Source organism: Phaseolus vulgaris, chromosome 2 (assembly GCF_051622355.1).
Source record: "Phaseolus vulgaris cultivar YP4 chromosome 2, ASM5162235v1, whole genome shotgun sequence".
NCBI classification, from domain to species: Eukaryota; Viridiplantae; Streptophyta; class Magnoliopsida; order Fabales; family Fabaceae; genus Phaseolus; species Phaseolus vulgaris.
This window is the reverse complement of record NC_143499.1, coordinates 42,018,515-42,043,594: the sequence shown is the minus strand read 5'-3', so window position 1 is coordinate 42,043,594 and position 25,080 is coordinate 42,018,515. Positions and strand designations below refer to the sequence as shown.

At 29.2% G+C, this 25,080-nt stretch overlaps 2 protein-coding genes across 5 annotated transcripts; both read left to right on the top strand.

Annotated features, from left to right (window-relative positions):
- Positions 1 to 2,411: 2,411 nt before the first annotated feature.
- LOC137812187 (putative dolichyl pyrophosphate Man9GlcNAc2 alpha-1,3-glucosyltransferase) lies at positions 2,412 to 11,544 on the top strand. 4 transcript variants are annotated; one of them, XM_090298876.1, is made up of 6 exons: positions 2,412 to 3,286; positions 3,953 to 4,136; positions 4,249 to 4,361; positions 8,660 to 8,821; positions 10,729 to 10,981; positions 11,085 to 11,544. In XM_090298876.1, exons 4-6 carry the CDS (start codon positions 8,660 to 8,662, stop codon positions 11,531 to 11,533), a joined length of 864 nt encoding a protein of 287 aa, XP_090155002.1. In that variant the 5' UTR covers positions 2,412 to 3,286; positions 3,953 to 4,136; positions 4,249 to 4,361; the 3' UTR covers positions 11,534 to 11,544. The 4 variants fall into 4 exon arrangements, with proteins under 4 accessions (XP_090155002.1, XP_068470205.1, XP_090155001.1 ...); XM_068614104.1 differs by having other exon boundaries at positions 2,497 to 3,286; positions 4,254 to 4,361; XM_090298875.1 differs by having other exon boundaries at positions 2,809 to 3,267; positions 4,254 to 4,361.
- A 9,037-nt stretch (positions 11,545 to 20,581) lies between these two features.
- On the top strand, positions 20,582 to 24,393 carry LOC137812184 (GDSL esterase/lipase At1g29670). Its single transcript, XM_068614098.1, has 5 exons — positions 20,582 to 20,979; positions 21,083 to 21,207; positions 23,469 to 23,714; positions 23,781 to 24,027; positions 24,151 to 24,393. The coding sequence occupies exons 1-5, from the start codon at positions 20,742 to 20,744 to the stop codon at positions 24,345 to 24,347; spliced, it is 1,053 nt and encodes a 350-aa protein (XP_068470199.1). The 5' UTR covers positions 20,582 to 20,741; the 3' UTR covers positions 24,348 to 24,393.
- The last annotated feature ends 687 nt before the right edge of the window (positions 24,394 to 25,080 follow it).

Genomic DNA, 25,080 nt, shown 5'->3' with positions numbered 1-25,080 from the left:
AAAAGTATATTTATATTAAGTAAAAACCTAGATAATATTATAGAAAATAATAATAAAAATATTTCTATATACCCCATAATATATGAGTAAAATAATTATATTTTTAAAAATATGTCACTAAAACAAACATTATTTCGTATAAGGAACAGAAAGATTTTCATAAAAATCTCAAAAATGTACTGTATATTTTATATTTATTAGTTTCTAGATGACATATTATATAACAGACAAAAGTGAAAAATCATTCATTTCCCTCTCATTTTGAAATGAAAACAATTTAAGATTCTTTTGCATAATAATTCTAAGTAGGTCACTTAGTAAAATAGTTTCACTCTCTCAATGTATTATTTTTGTCTATTACAAATATAAATGTAAATCCATGTAAAACTCATAACATTCGAAGGACCTAACTGAAAGATTGAGACATTATCTTTTAGTTATCAAAATATCATGCCATTAAAATAAAACAGAAGATTTTGATTAATAAACTAGGAAAAAACAAAAGAATAAAAAAAATTTAATATTCTACTAAAGTTAAGAATACACTCACTAAATATAAAGTACAACAAGTAAAAGTCCAATTATTTTGATAAAGTCCAAGAAAAAACAGTATAAACAGTTAACTTGATTAACAGGTAACTAGATTGTTTTTTAGAAATTATTATTTAATTTAATTGATTTTTTACTTTATCATCGGAACATCTTGCAGGTATATCCACTCTGCGAGAAATCCAAGATCAACATGTTCAAGAGATTCGAGAGCAACGAGTGAGATCCAAAATCTACCTAAAAGAACCAATATCCACCTATCAAAGTATACCAAGACCCACTTGTTAGAAGAATTCGGAAGGCAGTGAACAAGAGAGGATCAGAAATCACTACAAAAAAAATGATTAAATAAAAACTAATTTTAGAGACCAAAATAAAATAATTAGTCATTGTATTAATTAAATTAGAGATCATTTTATAAACTAAAAGATTATTGATATCTACAATAGTTTTTATGATTAATAAAAAATTATAAAATAGTTTCTAAATTAATATCTAACTATTAACTATTAAGGTTTTAACTACTAACTACTTATGTTCTAAATTAGTCTCTATTAATTTTTTGAAACATTAATATAATTTATTTGGAACTAAATATTAGAAAAAAACACATTTTATTATAAAATAAAAACATTAATTAATCTAATTTTGAAAAACTAAAATTACAGTCATTTTTAGACAAGTATTTTGTATGATACGATGAACACATCTTAATCTGTGCATTAGTTAAAAAAGTGTTTACAAAGAATTTTAAATCTGCAGTTGCATTCTTCTATGTGAGGATTTAAGCTCAAGAAATACAGTTAGTTTTTTTTTTAAATAAGTCTAATAAGTCTAAGAATTTATTGAAATAACTAACTGAGGATTTAAGCACAAGAAATAGTAGTTAGTTTTTTTTTTCCGATACCTCCTACTTTCCTTCTTGAACTTCTATATTCTTTTAAGTAGTTTAATTTTGTTACTTTTTTTTTTCTTTTATAGCATATACCAAATAATAAAAAGGTAATCCCAAGTTAATCATTAAATATTTTATGTTTTCAGTTTTTCATAAGTTTGTCGGGATTTGAACTTCAATGAAACTGACTATGAATATGGAAAAACACAACACATTCAAAAACTTAACTATGAATAGAAATGAAATGGATAGATGAAAAGAAAGAAGACATAAACTCAACCCGATTAAGATAATTTAGAATCCGAGATGATAATTATTTGATAGATAGACATCAATGAGGATAACCTTTTAGTCTTGCGAGATGAATGCGAGTTTTCTCCTTTCCATTAGCATAAATCAAGTTTTCTTACTATGACTAAAATTCTTACAATAAGAACATAAATTGTCTTCTTAACCTTTTGAACTGAATTTATGTTTCTAGGATTTATAAACAAAAAACATGATAATTTTTTTAATAGAAAATTTATTCATCATGATTATTTGACGAGTCTCTTCACCTCGAACAATGTAAAAGACTTAAAAAAAGAAGAAGAAAACTATTTTTTTCATAATTTCTATCTTAATAAAGTTATATTTATTATTCAATTCAGATAGGAACTTAAATATTTGGACGATTCAACAAACTTAGCAAGAGTGACAATATACTTGCTATTTTCGAGCTTCATATTTTGACAATCTGCAAACCTTTTAAATTACCCTTTGCACTCCATTATGCAAAATAAAAGATGCCTTGATTGGCACCAATTTTTTTTTTTAACTCGTAATACGTAAACATGACTAATTGCATAAAATAAGTATTTGTAAGAAATAGGATTTCCAAAATAGAAAATTTAATAATTAGAAAAAAGGTCTCAAAATTCTTAACAAGATACTTGTAATTAATTACACCTCAATTAATTTATAAACTATATTTCTCGGATCCTGAATCAACACTATTTTCTGTTTTAGCTTCGTATTTATTTAGCCTCACGTTCTGCCTTTTAGTGTCATTTATACTTATTATTATTATTATTATTTATGCTTCGAATATATATGTCTTTTTACTAATTTTATCTTTTAATTTTATATACTTGTATATGGTTGCTTGTGTGAATTAGTTTGCTTCATTTTTATGTATTTTCAGTATAATATTTTACATTATTAATTCGAAATCATCTTGAGCATGTGACTCCCAATTGAGCCAGTATGTGCAAAATTTGGGACAATGGTGCATCATGTTCATAGACAAAAAATAAATTATTATGAAATTGTAAAAGTTGACAAATTTATGACATTTTATATGTATGGTAGTTAAATTCAATAAAATGGATTTTTTTTTTTGGTTTTGTGTTGAATTTTCCTTCAATTTAGGGAATTGACCTTGTGAATGGATCTGAGCCGATTTTCTGAAATGGGGAAGGGAAAGAAGGTTAGAGACACTGCAAGTCATGATTTTGATTGGCGGTGGTGGTTGGTTCGGAATGGAACAGCAGTTGTATTCATCACTGTTGGGTTGTTTGCATTGTTGGTCCGTGTGGCGGTGTCACTGCACCCTTACTCTGGTGCTGGCAACCCTCCGAAGTTTGGGGACTACGAGGCTCAGAGGCATTGGATGGAGATTACCACTAACCTTCCGGTCAAGGAATGGTATAGAAACAGTTCCAGCAATGATCTCAGCTATTGGGGACTCGACTACCCACCTTTGACTGCGTACCAGAGTTTCATTCATGGCCTTTTTCTTAGATTCTTCCATCCTGATTCCGTAGCTCTTCTCACTTCCAGAGGTCATGAGTCCTATCTTGGGTGCGCATTTTACCCGCTTTTCATTCCCAATTCTATGTAAAATGGTGTTTAGGTAATTGCAATTTGACATGTACCTCACTTGCAATATGGTCTCAATTCAAATCTCGTCTACAATTCAGGGTTTGAATTAGGTACAGGGAAAATTTTAGATCTAATTCATTAGGTGCTTTTGGTCCTATTTTCCAATCTGCATTGGCGGGTCACTCCGGTGTTCTACATAATTAGGGTTTGCATTAAAGATCAACATAGTTTATTGAGGCGAAACAGAAATTCTATTGGGGAAATAACACTAAAGTATTTAAGGAACTGCATCTGAATTTTGTATTTATTCATACTCGTTTATGTTAGTCCCCAGTATAGGTAGCAGAATGGGGAAAGAGTTTGAATAATGAACGACTGTATTGAAACCGGAACAAAATTTTGGGGAATCAAAATGAACATGTTACTTCATTTGTTGGAATCCCACGTTAACTAGAAAGATAATCAGATTATAGTATATAAATGAATGTAAAACTCATCATTATTTAGCAGGGTGCTCATCTTTTAATATTTAGATTTCTATTGATGACTACAATTTTCTTACTTTCAATTTAGTCGTGGAGTAGTGGGTATTTTAACTTTGATATTATCATTATTAATATTTTAAGCCGTTGCTTACATCTGCAGAAAACTACTCATGAGGTGGACAGTCTTATCATCTGATGCCCTGATTTTCTTTCCGGCTGTCGTATATTTTATTGTTGTTCATTACAACCAACCTTCAAGGAGCCATAAAAGTGAACTACTATGGCACACTGCTGTGCTATTGCTAAGCCCTTGCTTGATCTTAATTGATCATGGTCATTTTCAGGTTTCAAAAGAAATTTCTTGAGTCTTTCTTGTTCAATGCCTTTGGTTCTTTACAAAATTTTCAGTCACTCTTTTGGTAGTGCTGTAGTTTTGAATATTGTATTTTGTTGTAGTTCAGTTCAACTGCATCAGCTTGGGTTTCTCTGTTGGAGCTGTTGCTGCTATCCTCTCTGGAAAAGATTTGGTGGGTTCTGTTCTTTATTGTCTAGCTCTAAATCATAAACAGGTTAGTCTCCTTCATCGTTGCATTGGTCTATTTTCATTTGATTTTTTTTTTTACTTTGAGCTATTTTTTCATGGTCTATGTAGTCATATATGGTTACTCAACCTTACCCAAGAGGATATATTATTTGAATTTTTTTGCACATGTGCTAATATTGCGATAGTGTGGCCTTTCCTCTTTACTTGTATTCCTTTTGGAGTTGGTGTTAAATTGAGATGCCAATTGTTTTGTACATTATGTTTGTTTTTATCTTGGTTGATTCACTTGAATTTGCATATGATGAAAAACTATTGAATTCCTAGCTGATGTTTGTTTTATATACGAAAAGAAGGAAGAGTACATTACAAGGAAAAAAAAAATCCTATAACACTCAACCCTTAGACTAGGTACATACACCCAAAAAGCAGCTTTATAAGAGCTCTACAATACAATAACAATCATAATTTTAACACTCCTCCTCTAACAAGAGCTTATAATTGTATGACCAAACTTGAAACATATAGACTCATTCTAAGCCCTCTCAAGGACTTAGTGAGAATGTCTGCCAACTAGTTATTCTAGCTGATAAACCGAGTACAAAGTTCTTTGCACAACAACTTCTACCTGATAAAAGGACAATCAATCTCTATGTATTTGGTCCTTTCATGAAGTATAGGTTTGGAAGCAATATGAAGGGCTGTCTGGTTATTATAGTAAAACTTCATCTACTCTAATTCACAAAATTTCAACTCTTGAAGGAGTTGTTTAATCCACACAAGTTTACAAGTGACCAAAGCCATATATCTATATTCAACTTCTGTACTTGATTGGGCTATAGCATTTTGTTTCTTGCTCTTTCAAGAAACAATATTTCCTCCAATGAATCCACAATATCTTGTGGTGGATCTCCTGTAAATGGGACAACCAATCCAATTTACTTCACAATACCCTATAGTTTGAGTATTCCCTTTCTCCCCATATAACAATCATTGTCCTCCAGCCATTTTGATATATTTGGGGATGCGAATTACAACATTCTAGTGATCAATGTGAGGATTTTGCATGAACTGACTAACAACTCCAATTGCATAAGAAATAATAGGTATTGTACTATAGAGATAAAAAGTTTTCTCACCAACCTCCTATATCTTTTTTGGATTTGAAAAAGTTTCACCTTGGTCCACCATTACTTTTGATTTGGATCCATAGGACTATCAATAGGCTAACAAATTTGCCAACCTATCTCCTCTAGAATGTTAAGAACATATTTTCTTTGTGAAATAATAACACTTTCCTCTTATTGAGAACCTAGAAAGTATTTCAAATAACCAAGATCTTTAATGTGAAAATGACTAAAAAGTGCTCCTTCAGTTGAAAGATCCTAGTGGTATCATTTTCTGTGATAACTATGTCATTAACATAGATTATTAGATAAACACTCTTCCCAAGAGAGGTATGACAATAGAAAACTGAATGATTTGCATCACTTCATTTCAATCTAAGAACTTTCGTAGTATGATTGAACATACTGAACCAAGCTCAGGTTGATTCCTTCCAACCATAGAGAGAGTGACATAATTTACACTCTAGACTAGACTCTCCCTGAGCAACAAATCCAAGAGGTTGATCCATGTAAATTTCCTTCACAAAATCACATGAAGTAAAACATTTTTTATGACAAGATGGTAAGTGGTCAATAGCGAATAGCCGCCATTGCAAGAAAAAAGTTTAACTAAGCTAATCTTGGCCACAAGAGAAAAAAATGTCACAGTAGTCAAGTCTATAAATTTGCGTATATCCTTTGGCTACCAACCAAGCTTTAAGGAGATCAACTTAATCACTAGGCCCAACTCTAGGAGCATAGACCCATCTTCAACTAATTGTTTTCTTTCCAAAAGGAAGAAGAATAATAATCTCCCACATGTCATTGCATGAAAGAGTCCACATTTCATCAATCATGATGGCTTGTCGCCATTTAGGATGATCAAGTGCCTCGCGAATAGTTTTAGGAATAGTGGTGGCAAACAAAGAAAACACAAAAGAAGAATGCGGTGGAGACAAACGATGATAAGTCAAAAAATTGTAAATAGGATATGGATTAGTAGTAAATCAAATACCTTTTTTTAAGAGATTTGAATCATGAGAGACTTCGGGAAGAGTATGCGGACTTCTCAATGTCTTGTGTTGGTATGCAAGGAGAGGTGGTGGAGCAATATCGGTTTGGTTCTCATTTGGGCTGGAGTTAACAAAAGTTGGTATCTTTAAAGGACCAAAGGTTGGCACAGGGAGAACCTGTTGCATGGAAGTAAGAGTTTCCACAGAGGACGAGAAAAAGGACATATCCTTAGAAAAGGTGACATTTGCTGACATAAAATATCTTTTGGTTGTTGGAGAATAGCATTTGTATCATTTTTTAAGGTGAAAATATCCCATAAAAAAATACATTTAATAGCTTTTGCAAAGAGTTAGTCTAAGCTTGGAGATACATTATGTACAAAACAATGGGAGAATTCATCAATAAAGGTTACCAAATATTTGAAGCCAAAAGATGTGACATGACTAGGTCCGTAAATATCTAAATGAATTGGAGAAAAAACTGAGTTACATCTTTTTTCAGTTTGTTTGGGAAATGGTGGCCTAACATGTTTTCTAGTTGACATAATTCACGTTCTAACACTTGAAGTTGCTTAAGACTAGGAGCTATTAATTTAAACTTGGCTAGACTTGGGTGAATAAAATGATTATGCAAAAAATTTGGGGTTAAGGTAGCAAAACAGGACACAAGTGGGCTCATTTTCAGATTACACAGTCCATGCGATTCATATAAATAGAGGAGATTTGATATCCTTTAATAATAAAGATGATAGTAGAATAAATGAAAATGTTCTTAACTATAGATATATAACTTAAGATATTCTGAATTATATAGAATCTGCTACTTATTTCTATAATTATAATAATTTATTAATTAGTTTGCATGTCCTAAATCCTAACTTGCTGGTATACTTATCAGCCTATACACTACTTCAAACTCAATTGGAATTTCTAAATATTTTACACTGTCAATTTAATGACTTTGTGACTTTGCTATTGTCTGTATGGATCAGAGTGATAAGTCATAATAACAGTAATTTTTTGGTTGTGTAGTTGAATATGATCCTTAGTTGACAATAGCATATAGTTTTGAGTTTAATCTGAATAGTAGCACCTTTTTTTGGAATGCATAGTAGCACAACAGGTGTGGTTTTTGTGTCTAAGGTGGATGGGGATTTTGTTTGTCCAACATAAGGACTTGAAGGTTCACTTTGAAAACTTTCACCTGGTACACTTGAACACAAAGCAAAACCTTGTGTGGAAAGGTTTGTGGGTGACAGCTGTGAGAGGAATATGGGAACAAAGAAACCTAGTCATTTTCAAGCAGGGGAAGCCTGATGCGGAAGAGATCTTTCACCGGGCACAACTCAACTCTTGGCTTTGGTTGAAAAACAGAGTACACAATTTTAACTTCTCATTTTCAGATTGGATCTTAAACCCTGAGCTATGTGTTAAGAGTTATAGATGAAGCACTCTGCTGTCAAGAGGCAATCCCTGGATCTGTGGTAGTTGCTCGGTTACAGGCATGGAGTGTGGAGTTTGTTCGTTTTCAAGGTGGTGTTGTTGAGGAAGCTTAGAGGCTTGTTTTATCAAAGGCCGGTTCTGCCATTGTAAGGAGGGGTGAAGGTATAGGTGACAGGCAGGTTACCCTTGGCTTGGTTGAGCTGGTGGTTACTATACCGGTCCAGGTCATCATGGCTTGTGATTTTGCAATAGCTCTTGTATGAACTTTGGAGGTATTGGCATTGTTGATATGCTGGTTTTGCTATAAAAACACTGCACTCGGTTTTATTTCTTTGGTTTGAGGCATATGCTGCTTTCTCTAGCAGTTCTCCCTCGCCACCAGGCTTGGTTTTGTTGTGTGCTGGTTTTATGCAGATTCAGGTTTTGGGACTGAGTATCTTTAACTAGTTTAAGGTTTTGAGTTAAGTGGTGTATCGCTTAACTTTGATCTAATTGTTGAATGCTTAATTAGGAGTTTTTATGTATAAGGGTTGGAACACCCCTAAAGTGTTTCTTTTAAATTCTATTAATTCATTGCTGATAAAAAAAAAATAGCATATAGTTGTCAGGAAATGGCAAATGAAAGTAATGGATTAGGTTGCTGTTAATAAGCTAAGAACAGAATGTACTGTATCCAAAGTAGTGATGATTGCATCTGGTCTCATTTTGTGGTTTACTCTCCAGCAGTGATTGCTAATTACCTTATGCGTATCATTTTTTTTCAGATGAGTGCATATTTTGCACCTGCATTTTTCAGCCATCTACTAGGCAAATGCCTGAGGCGGAAACATCCAATCCTTGAGGTGTTAAAACTTGGGTTGTTTGTTTTAGGAACGTTTGCAGCTGTGTGGTGGCCTTATCTATATTCAACACAATCCATTTTAGAGGTAACAATGTTGTCATTGCCTGGTACAAAGTGCATTTGTATTCTGAACTTGTATTTTTGTTTCATATTCTTACCTTTATCGTATTTGTTTCCCTTGAACAAAGGCTTTAGAATTTTTACCTTCATTTAAGTTTCATTTGATCGTTCAGAAATTGGTAGGGCATTTTGTAGTCAAAATATTTATGTTGCTCCTGCCTTTTGCTTATGGTATTCATCCGACCTGGGTGAAATCTGGCTTGGGCTAGACTAAATGCCTCATGAATGGATTTCATCTTGAAGGCTACTGTAAACTGATTTAGTATCTGTACTGTCAGAAAGCTTTTCAATGATGATATATAATTGGTTAATTTATTTGTATGACATAATCTTGACTGTGTGATCATGTTTTCCTATCTATCTCGTAGGACCATATGATCTGGACTTTATGTGTGCATATTCCTGATTTTGCTACATCTTTGAGGCCTGTGTGCCACTTGTGGAATCAACTAATTATCCTAAAAATTATTTTGTTTCCTGATTTTCATTCAAAATTCTTTATGTTTATTATTTAGTAATTTGATAATAGTATTTGTCCTTTGTGCTGTCTGCTGAGTAGTCAGTAATCAGTATACTAATTAAGAATTGTCTTGGTTTGGATAGTTACTTGTGAATAAAAGTAATAAAAAAGTTGGACATCAGAACTAAACAAGTAACACGAGCCTTGAATATGTCTATTAGAAGGGATGTTTTCATGCATTCTAGAACACGGATGAAGTATTAATGTCATTTGGTGAATCTTTCAAATAAAGGAGCAGATCTATGAAATTTCTAGATTAACACTCAACATTTAATCCTCAAATGCATAGCTCATATCCCGCTCTGTCTTCAATGTTGTGTAAGGTAATAATTATAGGAGTTTGTAAGCTACTTATTCCCCTGTTGTGTTGAGTCTGTTAGACAGTTGATGATACCATTGTTTGTCCTCCTTGATATTTTTTTTTATTCTTATGGTTCTGGGAAATGAGTTGAATGTAGATTTGAGGTTTATTTGGTTGGAGCAAAGTGCTAGAATTTTAAGCTGCTAGTCTATACATGTGAAATTTTTTCAGAATAGGAATCACATGATATTTTTTCTATCTTCCTCGTGGTTTATGCCCCTACTTTTTTAAGTGGTGTCTTCATTACACTTGATTGTTTAATCTCTCCTTAAGTGTTTTTAGTATTTCTTTCAGTGCTCTCGTGAGGATTCCTGATCTTCCTGCTTTGTATTTCTCTTATAATTTTATAATCAATGTATGTGAATGCACGGAAAGTTTAAAAATCATTATGCACCGTAGTTTAAACATCATTACACAGCATGCTTGCAAATTAAACAATGTTGTCTGTTTCACTCATTGTATTCTTTATTTGATATTTGGAAAACATGCAACCACTTACTGCATGTTTAAAAGCCATAATTTCATTTCAACAAATTAGTCACCTCCGTGAAAGAATCTCTATCATTCTTGAATGCTAGGCATGCTTATGGTTTGAAATTGTGTTACCTTTCTTCCAAGAGTAAAACTTCTGTTGCTTTAGTATTTTGTATAAGTTCCACTAATACAGGCTACAGTTTAGGGAGTATTATGAAGATGAAAAATTAATCTTTGGCCAAGTATGATATTCATAGATGAATTTGGCAAAGTGAAAATTTGCAACTAAAGCTATGAATGTGAAGCCTTAAATGAGGTATTAGAAATTGATTGTTTGATAAGAGAGCAATAGGTCTAAAGTCTGAGGGATTTCAATGTAGATATGGCCGTAGTATAAGTTAAACTTAGCCGTGGGTGTTGATTGATACATTAAATTAAACAGCAGAGATGCCTTCTCAACTATTTTCTGATCCTTATAAAGGACCCTTGTTATTTGCATGTGGCACTTGTAACACAGGTCCTCTCGCGTCTTGCTCCATTTGAAAGGGGATTATTTGAGGATTACGTGGCCAACTTTTGGTGTGCCTCTTCAGTTGTCGTCAAGTGGAAAAGACTGTTCACAACCGAGTCTCTGAAGCTTATCAGCTTCACTGCAACAGTTATAACCTGTCTTCCTTCAATGATTCAACAAATAAGGTCTCCCAGCCACCGAGGTTTCCTTTATGCGCTGCTTAATAGTTCTTTCTCGTTTTACTTGTTTTCTTTTCAAGGTTGGTAGTATTTCTTTTCTTTCATATTCCAGAATTATGAAAAAAGATTGTTATGAAAAACCTTATGAGAAATTTGTCTGTTCCCCTTTTTTTTCCCTTACAGTGCATGAGAAGTCTATTTTGCTGCCACTTCTTCCAGCAACCCTTCTGGCTGTTGAAGAGCCTTTTATTTTCAAGTGGCTCACACAATTCGCCATGCTCTCCATGTTTCCTCTGATATGTCGGGATAACTTGGTTGTTGCATATTTGGCTTTGCTTGCTCTCTTTTTCCTGATACTCAATGCGCCTGTTCAACACAGAGTGAGAGAGAGTAATCACCTGAGTAATTATATGGGCTCAGCCACCATGTTCCTTATTTTATGTTGCTATTTTGTTCTTCACATAGTTTACTTGACCATGCATCCTCCTGAGAAGTATCCTTTCCTTTTTGAAGCAATTATTATGAATCTGTGCTTCTCTCAGTTTGTTCTTGTAACTCTTGCCTGCAATATAAAGCAGTGGCTGTTAAAGAAACCTGCCAAATTAGAAGAAATAGAAAAGAAGTTCATTTGACATTGGTTTCATTTTTGAAGTTAGATGGATTGCTCGTTAGACAGATGAATGTGGAGGTGCATGTTTGGTGTTTTTCGGCAATGTTTTTCAGAAAGTGAACTGATTGAGTTTTACCTGCATTAACCTCAACCCTAATGATTTTATAAATTTTACACTTCAGTTTCCGCTGCCCTCTGGTTTCATTTTTTTGTCTTTCTCCATGTCTATATTACTCAGCTTTTGTTGGTGATAAAAATAAACCTTTTTCATGGTCGTGGTGAGTTAGAAGGGAGTAGGTTGATGAAAGTACCATTTGTTAGAGCTAAAAGTCTACAAAGAGAATAAAATAAAGATTTACATTTTCAATTCATATTTCAATACAGTTGAATCCCACATTAAGTTGTACCTAATGAATTACAACGATGCATGTATCTTTCCGATTTTTAGGAAATTAAAATAAATTCAGTAATATTAAAATATTAATCTTGATTTTTAGGAAATTAAAATAAATTCAGTAATATTAAAATATTAATCTTCTTTCTTTTTACGTATCCAAGATAATATATTTAAGTTATTTTTTTTGTGGTTAAATATGTGTTTCGTGCTTGTATTATATTATAACATGAAATTAAGTTTTGTTTAGACCAGAAACTTTAAATTATAGTATAAAAATAATTGGAATAAATTTTTTAAAATGTGAAATGATTATTAGTTTTTTCAAAAATTGTTATTTTTTTAAAATTTATTATTGTTTTGATTGTAGATCGATGTACATTATAATTATTTTCAATGGATTGATGAATTAAAACATCAAATTAAATTAATTTTATATATAAAAAAATTATTTTAATAATTTTTATACTACAAGTATTTAAATGTTTTAAAATATAGATCAGAAAAAAAAAATCAATTTTGTGTTATAATACAGATGAAAAATATATTTAATTTTTTTTTATACATAATGTAAGACCAAAATTTTGAATGTTTTGATCTCAATTTGAATAGTGATTGGATGGACCGGTTTGATTTGAGCATGATAACACAAGACCATATTTCCAAGTTCTGACCTAAAAGAAATAATTAGTTTTCGTACTCCTATGGTTACTACTTGTACTTCTATGGGGTATTGGAAATGTCTAAAATATTCATGATTGGATTGTGGAATTAAAAACATGTTACGAATTACATAGGATATATTTCGGTTATATAATCGTAAAAATGTATTTCAGATTAAATAATTTAGAAATGTATTATAGATTACATAATTTATAATATATTTTTAAATTTTCAAATTGTGTAATTTGAAAATGTATTATAGATCACGAAATCCATAATAATTTTTATATTTTCATATTACATAATATATTAATATATTATATATTATATATTATATAGTTTGAAATACATTTTTGAATTACATTTGAATTACTGTAATCTAGAATTTATTTTTAGATTTTTAAATTACGTAATGTGAAATATATTTTTAGATTGTTTAAAATACATTTTTAAAATTCAAAAATATATTTAAAATTATACCATCCATAATACATCTTAAGTTTTAAAATATATTTTTAGATTGCATTATACATTTTGTTTAATCTATAATACACTTTTGAGTGTTAAAATGTACAATTTAAAATGCTTGCAAACCAAAGATAATTTGGATTTTTGTCATAGTTATGTATGTAAAGGAAGAAAGTATGAAGGTACCAATTTGGTCCAACCTCATGTGTCTGTGTTAGACAAGTTAGACGACCTAAGAATTATAGGTCAAAAATTTACTTTACTATTTTGGTTGATGATTACTTTTTTTTTTAAAAAAAAACCTTTCCTTTAAAATTAACATAAATTTGGATAAAATATAAAATGAAAACACGTTTTCATTTTAATTGGGGCGGAGCTAAGAAGGTTTCCCTTCTTATTAAGAGTATCTACCAAAGAAAAATTTAAAAAGACAACTATAAGCACATGTTTGTTTTCTTCCTGGTCGAAAACCAAAACATTTACAAACATATTTTGTTTTTGCTTACATGTATTAAAACTTGTTTAATTGAATAACCAAATGCACTATAAGTGCCAACATCCAAAGAGAGACGATGTGACTATGTTCGAGTTACTTTTCACAAACATGACGAACTCACTCCATCTTCATGATGATAATTGATAAATGGTTTTAATATTGTAATTGAAAAAGAAAAAGAAAAAAAAGGACCATGGATCTTTGACCCTATTGTCATTATTCTACAACTTTTTTTCCTCCACTCCAATAATTTCTAAGTGCCATAATTTTTAAAATGGCTATTTTATCTTTCATATAACTTATGAATTATCTGTTCTAGAAATCTTTCCAAACAATTTTTTTTTTAAATTTTCAAAATAGAATTTATAGAACAAGTTTTTTGGAACATATAAAATGCATTATGGAATATGAACTTTCAGTAATAGAATTTCTAGAATATAGAATATGTGAGATGCTTTCAGGAATGAAACAAACTTTTTTGAACAAACTTTCCACAACATGAGATGCATTATAGAACAAATTTTTAAAAATAATATATATATATATATATATATATATATATATATATATATATATTCCAAAACCAAAATTCGCAGTTAGTAATTATGGGGTTGCAGGAAGAAAAGCCTCATTCTATAGGGGTGATACAATAGATATGTAGTTTTTTCATCTACAATTCCATGATTTCTAACTGTACCCACATAACTTTTAAAACTACAATTTTATCCTTTTAAAGTAACTTCTGAAATACCTGTTTGTAAATCTTCTAAAATAAGTTTTCGGGAAATTTCAAAACAAGATTTTTGGAATAGAATTTTTATAATAAATTTTTCATAATGCATGAAATGCATTTCAGAAAGAGTTTTTTGGAATCGAATTTTCAGAATGAGATTTTATTTTGTTGAATATGAAAATATTACAAGTGTTTTTTTTAATTATTATCACAAAAAACCGACAAAAAATTAATTAATATTAAAAATTAATTTTATTTAATATGATTAAATTGATATCAAATTAAATAAATTTTAAAATAAAAATAATTGTTTATGTCATCCACAACTGACGCTAATTTTTAATTAATGTTGGCTTTTCTTTATCTGTATTGATTTTTTGACCAACTCTAATATATATTTCTCTTATAGTGATTTCTTTCAAAATTACTTTTATATATAAATTAACTATTTTAAAAATTTGATATTTTGATTATGGAGTAAATGATTGTTTTAAAATATCTCTTTTTGTAATAGTTTTTTTGAATGCATAAGAAATAGACATTCTTCTAACAATGTATGATTATGATAAACTTTTATCTATGCGTATTATAAAAACACCTTTTTAATATTTAAAACACAATTATGAAATATGAATATTATATTATATTTTTAAGAATACTTTTAAACTAATACATATTTCGTGAACTTGATTGATATTCTTTTAATTATGTTAAAGACTAAAGTTTGTATATTGGTAAACATTTAGCTCACATATTAGATATAACCAACTACGTATTTAATAATCGGGAGATACATGAAATTGAAGATTTGGAGAATTACAAAATTTTAACACACGATATTCAAAAGAAGACCTCACATTAAAGTATAGTATTTAAGATTTCACTAACTATAGTTGACTCACAAATGTACCATTTTTAGCTGTATTTCACCCCATGAAGCTAACTTTGGAAGCCTAACTCTACAATTACGTATTGTCTTATCTTACAAGGTCCACCTTCCCAATAAGAAACCATATATAAGTGTTTTAGAGCTTATAGATAAATCCTTGGAATCACAATTTACAATTTTTATATTGAATTCTCTAGTTAAGACATTAAATTCTCTAAGGACTTTTTAGTAATGTTTGTCTAATATCATATTTTAGAGTATATACAAGAAATAATGCATATATATCTAGGTTAAACTACAATAAATTTATTAAATAATAATCAAATTTAGAGATAAAAAATAACTAGTCACTATATTAACTAAATTAGATACTAATTCAAAGACTAACAAATTATTTATATGTAAAGTGGATTCTATTATTAATAAAAAATTTATAAAATAATTTCTAAATTTGTAACTAAATTAGCTACCTAAGTTTTAGAGACTAATATTTTAGATTCTAAATTAGTCTCTAAAAGACTAATAAAGATTAATTTAAAATATAAAGTAATAAGTAACTAAAACTTTGGTAGCTACTAATTTAGAAACTATTTTATAAATTTTTATTTATAATAGAAGCTACTTTAGTTACTAATAATTTTTAGTTTATTAAATGGACTCTAATTTAATCAAATAATAACTAATTATTGGTCTTTAGTATTAGTTTTTATTTAATGATTTTCTTGTAGTGTTAGTTTTTTTTTATATATAAAAACTCTAATGTTAGACATCACTATAAAACTTGACATCACAACTATGTTTACACCTCAAGTAACAACAATAATCTCTACCACATAAAAAAAAATATTACTATAAAAAGAAAAAAAGAAAAAAAGAAATGCTAGTAAATACGAGAAGATTAATCCAAAACTCATATATAAAACAGTTAAAAATTAAAAAAAAAAAGTAATGAGGTATAAGATGTTTTTAGAAGGATGCACAAGGAATAAATAAAGATTTTTGTATAGTAGTGTTTTGTTCCTATGATTAATTAAATGAGTTTTGACATATAAATGGAAGAAGAGATAATTTCTCAAACAGTATTAAAACCTTAAATTTTCTTGTATACCATAAAATTACTGTATTATATGCATGGAATGCTTAACCAGGTACCACCAAAGAGTAAAAATAAAAAATGCTAGTAATGTGTACTGATGAAATTTTATTTAAAATTATTAAGGTTTTTGTGTCTGGCTTCTTGTTAATATTAATTATGATTTTAAAAAATTATTAAATCTGAATTAATGATTGAAAGTGTGTATAGTAAAAATACATGAATGAAGGTTGTAGAGGTATATATATAAAAAGTGTATTTGGTTGGAGATGAGTAGAAGAGTGAATGTAGTATGAGAACACAAAACGTTGAAAGCAAGTAAAACCAGAAATAAACAAGTTCAAAATAGTAGCCTTTCAAATATATAATGATTTGGTTAACCAAAGAAACAGTCACGTATAGTTAACTTATTATTTCTAATTTTGTTTTAGTTACTTTAAAACTTGCACGAAACTTATAGCTTAAGAAGTCAAGGTTACAACAGATAAATAAAAGGTTTGTGTATAAACTTAAACTCTACAAATTAAATCACAACAGAGGAATATTACTATGTTTCTTTATCTGCATTTTTTTTTTACCAAACAACTAAAAAATTACTCAATTTTTTACTCGTTTTCCTTCCTCTCTTTATATTGTTTGATCAGTGAAAAAAAATAGAATGAAAGGAAATAAATGAAATAAATAAAAGAGAGAGAGAAAAAAAAGGAAAAGATAGTTTGATTAAAGAAAAATAAATAAAAGTTAATTTTTAAGATAATTTGATTTTAAACAAAATAAGTATTGTTTATTATTAATGTTATTAGTATTACTATTAATATTAATATTAATAATTTTAATATCAATAATAATATTAGTAATATTATTATTAATAATAGTATGTGGATAATAATTCTAATAATAGTGTTTGATAGTAAAGTTTTATCTATTAGCAAGGAGTATCTTGTTTGATGAAGAATATCTTGAAAGTTTATATGATGAAAGAACTTTTTATACAATCAATTGTATCTACTATTATCCGATTTTCAATGGATTTTGTGTCTTGTGTTAAGCACTAAACATATGTTTCACATGTGCATAAAGCTAGTTATTGTCTAGTTCTATACAAAAGATATCTTCAAAATCATGATGTAACTTGTAACTTAATTATTGAATAAACATTAATTGAAGTTTGTTAACGTTTAACTTAACCATGTTAAATTTTTTGTATTTAATTCCCTTCCTTCTTAATCCTTTATTTCGATTTTGTTATGTGATAATTATGTGTTTTTTGATAAACTTGTTTTGAAAAATTCCACAACAAATTGGTGTGGATGTGGAATTGTTCAATAATAATTACTTCTACTAAGTATGAGATTAAGAAGTTGATCAGAGTTAATGATTTCATATTGTGACAATTAAATATGTGTGATTTTGGTTTACAAAGGCCTTGTAAAGTTTTGGAAGGTGAATCCAAACTTCATGTTTTTATGGCTTAGAAGAATAAAAAAATACCTTTGGAAAATGTTCATCGTGAAATTGTCTTGAGCTTTAGTGATAAGGTGTTGAGACAAGTCTTAAAAAAAATAATAACAATATTGTGCATGAATTTGAGAGCTTATATATGTTGAACTCCTTAGCTAGTTTTATATATATATATATATATATATATATAAAATGAGTGGTGAAAAGGTTATTAACAAACAACTTGATGTTCAACAAATTAATTCTAGATTAATATTGGTGTACATATTAACGACGAAGATCATATATTATCATCATTGTGTTTATTGTCTAAGACAATTGACTCTCTTAAAAAAATCAAAGTTATCTTAACTCGAAAGAGTTAAATGCAAAATTGATGCGAAAATACAAATCACAAGAATTTGAAATCAAAGTTAAGAAATGGTAATTAAATAATAGCAACGTAAGAAATAATACACTTAGTAGATTGTTGTCGGTATCTAATAAAAAAGAGATATTCGGTTATGAAACATCCTAAAATATTTAGCTATATGTTGAATGGATAATGAATTAAATGCTAATTCCACCAATCACATAACCGTCAATGGTTATAAAAATTTACAAAACTTAAAAAAAATAGTTGTTCTCAATAATAATAAGTTCTATAAAAATAACTAGGATTGAAGCTATATTAAGTTATATAGCATGTGGTGGAAATGAAAAGTCGCTTGATGAAGTTATAAGTCACTTGATGTTTTAGTATGTTGCAAATGTTTTCTTTGTTTTATATTTTATGAGTTTTTAGTACGTTGCATATTTGAAATTATAATTTATACAGTAACTTTTTGTATATTTATTTTAAAAAAAAGAGCTTTCGTAGGTACATGTAGTTGTTGCATAGGTAGTGACTGGCATTCTGACATCCTTCAACTACAGTAATCACATGTACAACCCAATTTTCCAACAAATTTGTTTCTCCTTTCATCTTCCGAAGAGCAGTATCATTGATCGTTATAAGAGGCATGATTGATGGCGGCGAAATCCTATTCCATTGCCAAGGGTTGAAAGGGAGAGTAAGAGACAGGATGTCCACAGTATATATATTCACTCAGATTCAGACATCTTCTTCGCCTTCACAATCCTCATTCGCCTGTTGTCAGCTCTATCTAATTTTCTATTACAATCTTTTCACAAACAAAAATATAATTTTAGAATATTAGAGTTGTATATAATTCTTGGTGTGATGAATTTAAAAATAAATAAATATATAATAAAAGATAAATTTGAAATTAAATCATATGAAAAAAATTAAAATAATAGTGTTGGAAACACTACAAGAAAATTATTAAATAGAAATAATTTTTTATAGACCAAAATAATTAGTTGTAATAGTAACTAAATCAGAGACCATTTTAGAAACTAAAAAAGAAAATTGGTTTCTAAATTAGTTTTTATTATTGTTAAATAGTTTCTAAATTAGTATCTAATTAACTACTAAGATTTTAACTACCAATTTGGTAGCAAAAACTTGGTTGCTAATTAGATACCAATTTAAAAATTATTTAACAATAATAAAAACTAATTTAGAAACCAATTTTTTTTTTAGTTTCTAAAATGGTCTCTAATTTAATCACTATAGTAACTAATTATTTTTTATTTATAAAATTGGTTTCTATTTCATGATTTTCTTGTTGTGAAGTTATAATGTGATTGTATAAAATATTGTGGGTTGTCAATGTATTATTATCCTTTCACAAAAACTTCTAAGTTCTTTTGTCTAAATTAATTCCACAACTTCTCTCACTAAAACTTCAATTTTTTAGTGTTTACAAATATGTATTATAGAATTTTAGATAATTTGTGTGGGCTTTTTTATCAGTAATAAATAAATAAAATAAAATGAGACACTTCAGAAATATTTTAATCTTTATATAAAAATGATCAAAGCCAATCTGCTCAACACCTGACTTATTACAATCTTCAGGATCTATAAACCATCCAACCAATCATCCATAATGAAAATGAATGGTAAACCATATCAAAAGAAAACATCAACTATACCCTATTAGGATCCTTATAACTAAACTTTAAAACAAAAGGGGGGCAAAACACACTTAAAAACATTTCACAATATATAAGTGAGTGTAAATTATCTACTATGAACCAATTTTATAAGGTTGAGTTAGACTTAATGCTCATTTTTTCGATATGGTATCAAAGTCATTTAAAGTCTATCATAACGATAATTTATTGGATTTATCAGGCCACCCACTATTGGATAATCCATAAATATATAATCTCACAGGATCTTGACGCATAAGAGGATGTGTTAGAGATCTTAAATCAACTAAATATAAAATATTTATAATATAAAAGTAGATACAAATTTAACCTTATTTTATGAGTCGGTCTTGTAAGGATGAATTAAACTTAAAATATACTTTTATAGAAGAAGAAAATTTTCAACTAAGGAAAGAGTTCCACCTTATTTGATGTCACCTTATTTGATTTAGTTCAAGAAAGGGTTAGAGAAAATTCTCTTTCCTTAATTAGTTCGTTCAGGAGGAGAAGAAGAAGAAACAAGGAGAGTATGCAATTATATTGTAATGAACAATGATAGCAAATCAAAAAAACTAAAGTTATTGAAGTCATTTAAGTCTTCAAATTATAAACCCCAACCCCCCTAAATTTGGGAGATTAAAAGTAAGTGATTTTAACTTTAATTTTGTGAAAATAGAAAAGTGAGATTGTTAAGGCAATTTAAGTCTCATGGCATGCCGAACTTCTAGTTAGACCTTCTTTTGTTGATTTAGGGTCCAGTCATTTTCTAACAGTGTGTGCATCAAATTGACTCTCTAAAATCTACCTATATATGGCTTTCCAATGTGTTACTCAGACAAATTATTTTCAACCAAATTTGTCCACAAAATTGGATCATACCAGCCTCTGTTTTATCTCTCTCTCTCTTCTCTCTAATATATATATTGTGAGTTGTGTGGAAACCCTAAAACTTTGGATCTGAAGTTTGAAGTCTTGTGTTTGATTTTGTTTGATATGGGTTGTAAAAGCAAGTTATGGTTAGTGGGTGTTTTTCTGCTGATGCAAGATTGCATTGGTGGGCCTAATCTGGAAGTAGCTGGTTTTTTCGTGTTTGGAGACTCTCTAGCAGATTGTGGAAACAACAACAATCTACGTACTGAGGCCAAAGTTAATCACTTGCCTTATGGGATTGATTTCCCACAAGGCCCTACTGGAAGATTTACCAACGGCCGTACTATCGTTGACATAATCGGTAAAACACAGACATAGTTTGTCTGAGAGTAGAGATGTTATGTTAGAATGATAAGTTGAAAGGAAGGAATTGAATAGATTAATGTGAGATGTTTTAAGTGCAGGTGAGCGTTTGGGATTCAAGGAATATATTCCCCCCTTTGCAAATAGGAGTGGTTCAGACATACTCAAAGGTGTCAATTATGCATCAGGTTCAGCGGGGATTCTCGAAGAGTCCGGGAACCATTTGGTATAAGTCAAACTCTTTTACTTTCTCTAAATAACATCTTATTAAATAATTATTCATATTTTTTAATTCTTTTTCTTTATTTCATTTTTTTAAATTAAATTATTTCTTAACCTTCCCTTCATCCTCTTCCCGCATTAATCACACCTCGGTTTTATGTGGATTTTTGGTTAACTCCATCATAATTGTTACTTCCATCATATACTCATCCAATCCAATACTCTCATTTATGTTTCTTTCTTCTTCGTTCGATATCACGGTTTCTACTTGCATCGAGAACAAACTCATCGATATTCTTACGAAGTTGTATATAATCATTATTTTTATCTGTAGAAAATAATAAATAAATAAATAAAAATTATTTTTAGATGATTTAACTCTTATAGAAAATAAAAAAATAAATTCATAAAAACTATCACCTATATGACCGTGTTTCCCTCACGATATGGTAATTCTCAAGCTCGCAAATCCCAAAATCGTTAAAGCCATCAATGTAATCCTTGTGATATCTCATCATCGTTGAACATTTTCTTCTTCCATCTCATCTCGACAGCTTTGCCTGAGAAGACTAATTTGTTCCTGACACGAGAGGAAACTGTCAAACCAAGCGAGGAAGGAAAACCATAGATAAACGAAATGGTTGGAATAAGTATCAATGGAAGTAACCATTGTTATGGGATTAACCAAAACCCAGATAACATGGAGGTGGAGAACTAGAATAGTTGGTATGACTGAGATGGCTACAAGAAATTAAGATGGAGAACTTTTGAAGCTTCATACATTCTATTTTTTTCTTAAGTTTTAAAACAAAGAATAACAAATTATGGAATAAGAAGTAAATTATAAAATATATTAATAATTTGCTAAGTAATATGTACTTATTACATATTATTATAAGAAAATATAAAAAAAATTAAATTAACTTTCAAATATTAATATTAATATTAATGTGGACTATGCTAAAATGCTCTACATTTATTTATAGATAAAAAAAAATGTCAACTAAATTGATTATAATGCAAAAAAAAAATTAATTTTTTTAAAAAAAATTAAAAGTTGTAAAATTAGTTTTTAAAATAAATATTTGTGTTAGTGTTGAATTAATATCGGCTTAGCTAACACTAATATTTTTTTTTAAAATTATATCTTAATAGAGTCCATTTTAATGTGACACAAAATGTTATTTTTTATTTTTTTTAATAAATAAATATTGGTGGTAGTTTTGGATTAATATATGTTAACTGCCGCTAAGATAATTCACTTAACGACCGTAACTCTTTTTTAACTTTTCTTAATAAGTAAAATTATTTATTTGCGTTAGATTATTGTTGGCTTAGTCTATATCGACTAAAATAAATAAGATTTATTTTCTATCTAGTTGATAATAATTTTATTTATGTTTAGTATTTATATTCATAAATTATGTTAGTAGTGATTAAATTTTCAATTTTTCTCTATTACTTTCTGTATAAATCTTCTTATATTTTTTATTCACATTCATCTTCTTCATCCACACTCTTCTCTTTGTCTCTTTCGTTGAGACATGTATACTTTATCAACATTAATCTCCACTGTCCACTACATTTTTTTTGTTTATATTATATTTTTTAAGACAAAAGTGTTTTATGATAAAAAGAAATAAATTATTATCATTAGCAAACGAATGTTGACTGATGAAAAAAATTTTAATTTAAAAAATAATAATGAATTAGTGTTCACTAAGTCAACACTAGTTAAAGTCTGAATCTAATTTTATTATTTTATTTTTCAGTAAAGAATAAAATTAATTAGATTAAAAGGGATATTTTAGGAATGTTTGAAGGTACAACTTCCTGAATCTAATGAATTAGCATCGATAGTATTAGAGTCACACACATTCAATATTATTGACTACTTAGCATGCGTTTTTATTTGTTAGTGTTATATTTTTATCGACATTAAATATCTATTTTTGTTGTAATATATACACAATATAAATATCTATTTATACATCACCGCTACTATCTATTTTGTAAGGACCGAGAGGAATTAGGAAGTTTATGCTAAGTTGGGTTGTGGCATGAGATTTGGTTAATGCAGGGACATATTTAGGTGGATGTTCAGTTCACCATGTGCTTGTCACGTAAATTTTTCGAATTTTTATTTTTTTCTACTCCTGTTTTGCTTTGTACACTTGCAGTGTGTCCTATTGAATATATATTTGATCGAAGTTCTGGTTGTGTTCTGAGAGTGAAAACCTACTTTTAGTTAATTCGGTATTGCAGGGTGAGCATATTGGGTTGGAAAAGCAAATACAAAACCACAAAATCATAGTTTACGATATCAGTAAGCAACTCCAGGGTATTACGAAAGCGAACAAACACCTAAACGAATGCTTATATTATCTTAATATAGGCAGCAATGATTATGTAAACAACTACTTCATGCCCGACCATTACCAATCAAGTCAGAAGTTTTCTTCCGACCAGTTTGCCCAGATTCTTACCGAAGAATATTCAAAGCATTTAAAGGTACAACATTAATTATAACACGCTGCACCAAAGGACATGTTATACATTGTTTGTTTCTATGTGCAGGTCTTGTATATACTTGGAGCAAGGAAGATTGCTTTGTCTGCTGTAGGCCCCTTAGGCTGCGTTCCGCACGAAGTTTCTATACATGGAAAACCTGGATCACTCTGTGTTGAAGCGGAAAATGATGCAGTCACCCTTTTAAACGACAAGCTTAAAGCATTAGTTCAACGTTTCAATCAACAATTCCCTGATGCTAAATTTGTCCTTATTCCTGGCCTGTCAACCGACACCACTGCAAAAATGGCACAAGGTAACCATTTTTTCTTCTTACCTCCCACCATTTACATACATATAAAACTATGTTGTGATCATTTCAGAAAAATTGAAAAGTAAAAGTAGATATATATACATTATTAACTTTGGTTGGTGGCAGAATATAAACCTGATGCTTATGTATGCTGCAAAGTTGGGCCTGATGGACAGTGCATCCCTAATGAGAAGCCATGCGAGAGCAGAAACAAATCTCCATATTTTGATGCATTTCATCCTTCTGAGGTTATCAACGAAGCCATCGCAGATAATGCTTATAGTGCTTTAAGTACAAACATGGTAGACTCAAGTGTCAAGTAAAGAAGTTGGAAACTTATAGCTCAATAAAATTTAGACTTTTTTTTAATTTTATTTTGAATTCTATCATTAATATATACAGTGCCATATTTAACTCATCTTCATTTATCTCTATAGTGTCATTCACAACAATGTTACAATTGGTATATTTAACCATTACCATTGTATACAACAACTAATTTATGTGTGTGTATATTATATATGAATGAATGAATTAAATTAATTAATTTTCCAAAATAAAAATAAATGACAACGCTTTATCCAAAGTGAATAAAGAGTGTAATTTTTTAATTAACTAAAGATAATTATTAAGATCTTAACCTGTTTATAACTTATTTCATATATTTATGAATTATATAATTGTAAATATTAGCTTTTAATTAAAAAATATAATTTCTTGCTTAGTTGTCTTTTTGGTTTCACTATAATTGATTAGGCCAACATTGTTGTAATATGTGGACTGCTTCTATCTGGATATGTTTTTCTCTAAATTTTCATATCTTTAAAAATGTCATTAAAATATTCTGGATTAGATAATTTAGAAGTTTTTTTTTAAATTTATAATTAATTTTTGGATTATATAATTTGGAACCCTTTTTCATGATTAGTTTCCAAATTATTTAATTCGAAAGTTTTTTTAATATGAGATTAGTTTCTGAATTATATAATTCGAAAGCTTTTATTCAAATGTGTGTCCAGACTTTCAGATTATATAATCCGTAAACTATTTTTGAAT

What these genes read in the sequence shown, in the direction of transcription:
- LOC137812187 (XM_068614104.1), top strand. Translation starts at nt 2,871, where the DNA reads ATGGATCTGAGCCGATTTTCTGAAATGGGGAAGGGAAAGAAGGTTAGA. An exon ending in TAGCTCTAAATCATAAACAG is followed by an intron (nt 4,362 to 8,659) that starts GTTAGTCTCCTT and finishes ATTTTTTTTCAG; the next exon opens with ATGAGTGCATATTTTGCACC. An exon ending in CAACACAATCCATTTTAGAG is followed by an intron (nt 8,822 to 10,728) that starts GTAACAATGTTG and finishes CTTGTAACACAG; the next exon opens with GTCCTCTCGCGTCTTGCTCC.
- LOC137812184 (XM_068614098.1), top strand. Translation starts at nt 20,742, where the DNA reads ATGGGTTGTAAAAGCAAGTTATGGTTAGTGGGTGTTTTTCTGCTGATG. An exon ending in AAGAGTCCGGGAACCATTTG is followed by an intron (nt 21,208 to 23,468) that starts GTATAAGTCAAA and finishes TCGGTATTGCAG; the next exon opens with GGTGAGCATATTGGGTTGGA. An exon ending in CACTGCAAAAATGGCACAAG is followed by an intron (nt 24,028 to 24,150) that starts GTAACCATTTTT and finishes GGTTGGTGGCAG; the next exon opens with AATATAAACCTGATGCTTAT.